This window comes from Charadrius vociferus, unplaced genomic scaffold, assembly GCF_000708025.1.
Source record: "Charadrius vociferus isolate BGI_N301 unplaced genomic scaffold, ASM70802v2 scaffold414, whole genome shotgun sequence".
Classification (NCBI taxonomy): Eukaryota; Metazoa; Chordata; class Aves; order Charadriiformes; family Charadriidae; genus Charadrius; species Charadrius vociferus.
Window position 1 is genome coordinate 1,689,947 of NW_009648079.1, and position 5,448 is coordinate 1,695,394.

At 36.7% G+C, this 5,448-nt stretch overlaps 1 protein-coding gene across 1 annotated transcript in view; it reads left to right on the forward strand.

Moving 5' to 3' along the window:
- The first annotated feature begins 4,397 nt into the window (after positions 1-4,397).
- Positions 4,398-5,448, forward strand: part of SAMSN1 (SAM domain, SH3 domain and nuclear localization signals 1) — a 35,752-nt gene continuing 34,701 nt past the window's right edge. Inside the window, exon 1 of the mRNA XM_009883861.1 lies at positions 4,398-4,578. Within this exon, the coding sequence (XP_009882163.1) occupies positions 4,522-4,578 (57 nt within the window). The 5' untranslated portion in view covers positions 4,398-4,521. The remainder of the gene's footprint in view (positions 4,579-5,448) is intronic.

Here is a 5,448-nt window from a genome sequence, read left to right on the forward strand (position 1 = left end):
TCCACTCTTTTTGTTCCTTCATGCTGTTTCAGTGGATATATGGCATTAAAAATCCTCCCAATGTAAATTATTTAGCAAAGATCAAGTTTCTGAAGCTAACTTCAGATGTTAGTTATTAGCTTTGCCGAATAGCCAGTTTCTGCAGGCTTCATAAGAATTATATTTTATACAGGATAGGAGTCACCTTGATATAGTGCTATCCCTCTGCCAAATTAGGGATGTAAGCTTAAACTATTCTTTAATTCTTTAATCCCACCTTGTCTCTCAAAGACTACGAGTTTCTGTAACTTTTTCATTTTTTATTCCTGATGAAAAGCACATAGGAGCCTATTAAATAGGAAATTACACACCTTGTTACATGAAGCCCTGAAGCATTTTGGACCAATTTTCAGTACTAAGTTCAGGATGCTTGCAGCAATGAGTTTGCAGTGAGTTTCAAAGGTGAGACCTTAAACATCCAGCTGCATTCCCCAGCATCCCAATGGAAAATCACAGCCTTTATTTTTGGAGGTAAAATTGAAAGTGAATGTTTAGTTTAAATAGTGATAAAGATAGCCCAGACTGCAACATCTGGCTTCTTTCACGGGTTGTTGGAAGAGGAGGGAAGGCTTAATTTCACTTGTTCAGATAGTTCCTTTTAGTTTCCATCAAGTCTTTGCTGTGGTAGTTTAAGGAGAGAGCTCTGCTGAGAAGTTGCAGTGACTGTAGCTGTGGCTGGCCCTTGCTCAGATTAGACCAGGAGAGGGAAGTATCTAGCTGTGTTCTGGCCCATAATTAATACATTTGAGGAAATTGTGTCCTGCTCATGAACATTCCTTGAGGAAATAAAGATTAAATTTGTTAAGTAAATTATTCACTGCAAATTATTCACTCAGCTCCACTTGCTATTCTGAGATTTCTGCAATATCTAAGGGAGCTAGACCATACAGGGAGAGGCACGGCCATAAAAGCAGAGGCTGAAGACACGATTCCCTTCTTGTACAAAGTACAAGTCTTATTTTAACTAAAATAAACAGACTAACACACCCTGGGATTGCTCAGCATTATGGAAAGCAATGTACAGCCCCAAAGTATCCCTGAGTTTCCGGTTAAACTCAGACCAGATTTGTCTGATGGACAATGAAAAATGAGTTGCTAACATGAAAAAAAGTCTCATTTTATTTGCTTTTTGACAGGTGGCCAGTATGCTAAACTCTTCAATTTAGTGTGCACTCCACTTATTAATATTATCAGTATAATCAAGTATTGAAAGGAGAAGTTTACACTTGCTGTTTAGACTGGAAGTATTCTCTCCTTTCAGGGCAAAGTAACTGGATGGAGACACTGAGGGGATATGGCACTGTTGCAGCACTTGATATCATGTGGGAGAGAGGCACATAAAACACTTGAATATCCAGGAACATTCATCATGGTCCATTCATTATAACTGAACAATGATAATAATAAGCCATAATGTATGTTGCCTTTTATAAATATAATGACAGTGGGAATCATTCTCATGGGGTCGTCTTAATTATTTTTAAGTGGATAGCCTTTTTTCCCCCATAGGACTTTCCAGAGTGAAGAGTGACATTGCCTGGGTATTTCTAATCCAAGCCCCATAAAATTCTCCTGAAAAACTTCTATTGATTTCACTGGGGTTTGGATCAGGTTCAAAGACCAGCAAGGAAATGGGATGTTACCTGCAGTCATGTCCAATAGAAAACTAAGTATGAGAATTTTTATTTTAATTTTACATAGATATTCATTCGTCCTTGAAAAATTAGCTTCAAATACAGAGGATATAAGCAGCGAGCTTATTATTAATTTTTAATTCAAAAGTGCCCCCTTTGAAATGTATTGATTAACTAAATTAAACGAACCTAATGTTATATATGTGTGATTTTCTTCACTTTGTTACTTTTTAAAACTAGTGTGGGTCAACCTTCCAAGGGCAAGAACATAATCAGGTCAGCTTTCAAGCTGCTATAATTTTCCTGATATGTGGATGAGGAAAGGAAATAGATATGGGTGGGCACTATATCTCTTGAAATGGCCTCTTTCTTCCTGTTTAACAATAAATATTCTACAGAAAGGAAGCTCATATATTACTCTTCAGATGAGTTCCCATTTTATTAATCACGAAGATTTTAACAGCGGCCTGAGACAGGAAATCACAGTCTAATGATCAGCAGAGTCTGATTTAATACTCACATTTGGATCAGATTAAAAAGAAAAACAATATACTGGAACGTACTTATATGTAGATAAATAATCAGGTTTAATTACTATAAAACATGCGTACAGCTTTTATAACAACATATGGCCCTACTAATTACCAAGGTCGATTAAATATCCATGGTAAAACCTTATGGTTAGAAACTCAAATAGGCTTCTCAGGTGTTGTTATCAAATATAGGAAAGAAACATATCTCTCAGAGTTTGTCAATGTTATTACTATTTATTCATAAATTATTATTAATAATATCAATTATTCTGAATACTGATGGGTATGTTACTATTAATAACAACAATAATAAATTCAATTTTGTTCTAAATTAGTCTAGTTCAGTTTACAATGTGAAGTGAAACATCTTGGTTAATGGGTTGAGGTTCAACACATACTCTGCAGCAATCCAATAACCTAGAGAACAATCTTACATTATATTTGGCAGAATTTCAGCATGTTAACTCCAGTTCCTCCTCCCCTTCTTACCCACCTGGTTGTTAGAAGTTCTGGAAAGGAAAACCTCATTATACCATTAGCATATGACAATTATTCTTTCACCACTCAGTCTCAGTCCATTCAGTTGCCCACTCATCACAATCCAAGAAGGCCTCCACAACCTTTCTTAAGCATCTAAATAGAAGTCCAAATAGCAAACTGAAATGGGAATTAATCTGATGAGCAGTGCCTTATCCCTCCCTGGAGTATTCATATGATAAAGGAAGAGGAGACCAATTCAGCCAAGAGACTACCTGCCTATCTCCTCATGCATGCTTCAAAAAGTTAGAAGTGTTTATGGGACTGGGAAAGGCAATTCTAAGAAATAAGACCTGTGCATTTCTCATTGGCTTTCAGCCATCAGATCTTTTCATTTTCAGTTTGGATGGTTTCTTGTTTTAGCTTTACTTGATTTAGAATTCAACCAAATCTAATATTAAAAGGATGACATAGAGAAAGAAAGGGGGGTGCACTGAGTATTTGGATAAACAAGGACTTCTGAATTTTTATTTGGTGCAAAAGACCTCCACAGTGACTTGCTTTTTAAAAGAGCAATATCTATGCAGAATTTATGAGTAAAAGTTGCTTAGAATAGATCTGCTTGAATTTTATTTTTTTTCAAAAAATGTTATAGAAATTTTGAAAAAGAAAATTAATTTTTACCAATGGGGTTTTTTGACACTTACTCTTGAACCTTTTTCTTGCAACTTACTTAGAAATACATTTGAGTTTCATTTGTAGTAATGTTAAATTAAGATTTAATTGAAGCTCTGTGGGTAGCCCAAAAGCTGGGGGCTTGAAATTCAGAATTTGTCTCCAACTTTCAGGAAAAAGTTGGGAAATTTTCATTGTTTCGGGTTTTGTGGCCTATGATTCACCACAAATAAGTTTTACTTAGAATACTCAAGACTTTTGTTTGACTTTGACAAATAATATCAAGCAAAATGAAGCAGAAATTCAAAGCTATCTTAATACCTCCACTTTCATTTAGCCTCTGGGCTGTTTTTAAGGGAGTATAAAGGACTTCTGTCGTTCTCCTCTGTCTCTTTGTTGTAAGCCTTCTGTTAAACTTGCTGCTTCTTGTTGTGACTTTGTCACCAAATAAAGGACAATGGAGATCTGAAAAGCACTCTTTCAGGGTGTCCAAATTCTGTGATATAAATTGCACAAAATTATTCCACCATGCAAAAGGAAGAGATGGCTTTAGAAAACTTCCCTTCTCTACCAAACAGTGACTTTTAATCTCTTTGCTTTTATTGCATCACTCTAGAGCTAAGAGAGAAAGTGAGGTGTTAGGTACCAGCTAGACCAAGTACCGCAGCGCAGTGCAAATCTGCTGGGCAATAATATCCCTTGGTCATGTGAACAGCAGCACAGCTTCTTCACATTGAGTCCCAGCAGAAGTTGAAATGAAGGGTACAGTTAGTGCCAGAAGGCTGAATGGGGAAAAATGAGAGGGGAAAAGAGGACGATTTTCTTGAGGTTTTCCAAAGTCTTACTGAGGCCTAATGGTGACACAGAAGGAGACAAATTTTAAAGCATTTCTCACTCTGAACTCTGTCCTAATTTTCAACTCATGTCCTTAGTGCACCTCTATCATTCTTTTCCCCGTCACTTCCTTCCCTCCTTCCTCACTCCCTCCCCAAATGAAGATTTCAGCTCACTCACCCATGCCGCAAAGCAGCTGCGTGAAGTCACATCCTGATAGAATCAGGAACTGCGTATCTGATGTACGCTCGTGTAGCACACTTTGTTGTACTTAGTTTGGTTACAAGCTGGTAGCAGTTGCACATCAGTTGAATAAACCTGAATTTAAAATGTTAAAGAGAAAACCATCTAACGTGTCTGATAAGGAGAAAAGTCAAAAGCCAAAGGTAAGAATGTTTACTTTTTATTGTCAAGGAATAACAATAACAGGAATTCTTAAAAAATTTTAAAAAGAGGTTTTCCATTTAAAGCCTAGCTTCAGGATTTCCTGATGTTATAGCAAGTGTCTCAGTGCTATAATCTCAGGAATCTATTTGTATATACTCATTCTATAAAAGTGATGGTCCAATTCAAGGAATCATCACTGTGAATCTGCTATAGCTATGCCAGAGTCCTGGTACTGGACTTTGTCTATTGTAATATGCTCCGCATCAGTCTTTTAACAGAGAGGCTCACAAGTATCCCCTCTCTCCCTTTCATCTGTAATAAACTGATGATGTTCCGCAAAAGACGGCGAGAATCAGTGAAAAATTAGAAAAGCTATTAAATTTGTTCCTTATTTTAATAAATTTGCTTTTGCATCATCATAACCAAAGGACAAGAGCGTACTTGGCAATCCATGTTCGTCATGTTCACTTTTCTGGGAATGACTATAATTTCAGCCTGAAAGAAATACTCCGAATATATTGATAATATGCTACACTAGACACTTTCCACAATCTGGAATTGCAAGAAAGAAAGTGAGAGTTTTGTGAGATGCAAAAGGATGTGTCCTATGCCAGAAATTTATTTTCAGTCCCTGGCCTAGGTGCAAAATGACCTTTGCAAGTGTATTGTAAGTCTGAAGAGAAATAGCTACTGCTAGACCTGAGCGCTTCAGTATCCTTTCCTATTTCAATTTGCCAGTGCTGAAAATTTAACTAAGGATTAGAAAAGCCTTTCAGTATACTTCTGCCCTCAGTAACTCACTGTCTCCTAGTTTACAGACCCAGTTTTGTGACTTCTGAATTGTAAAAGAAAAATGTAGACACTATTCC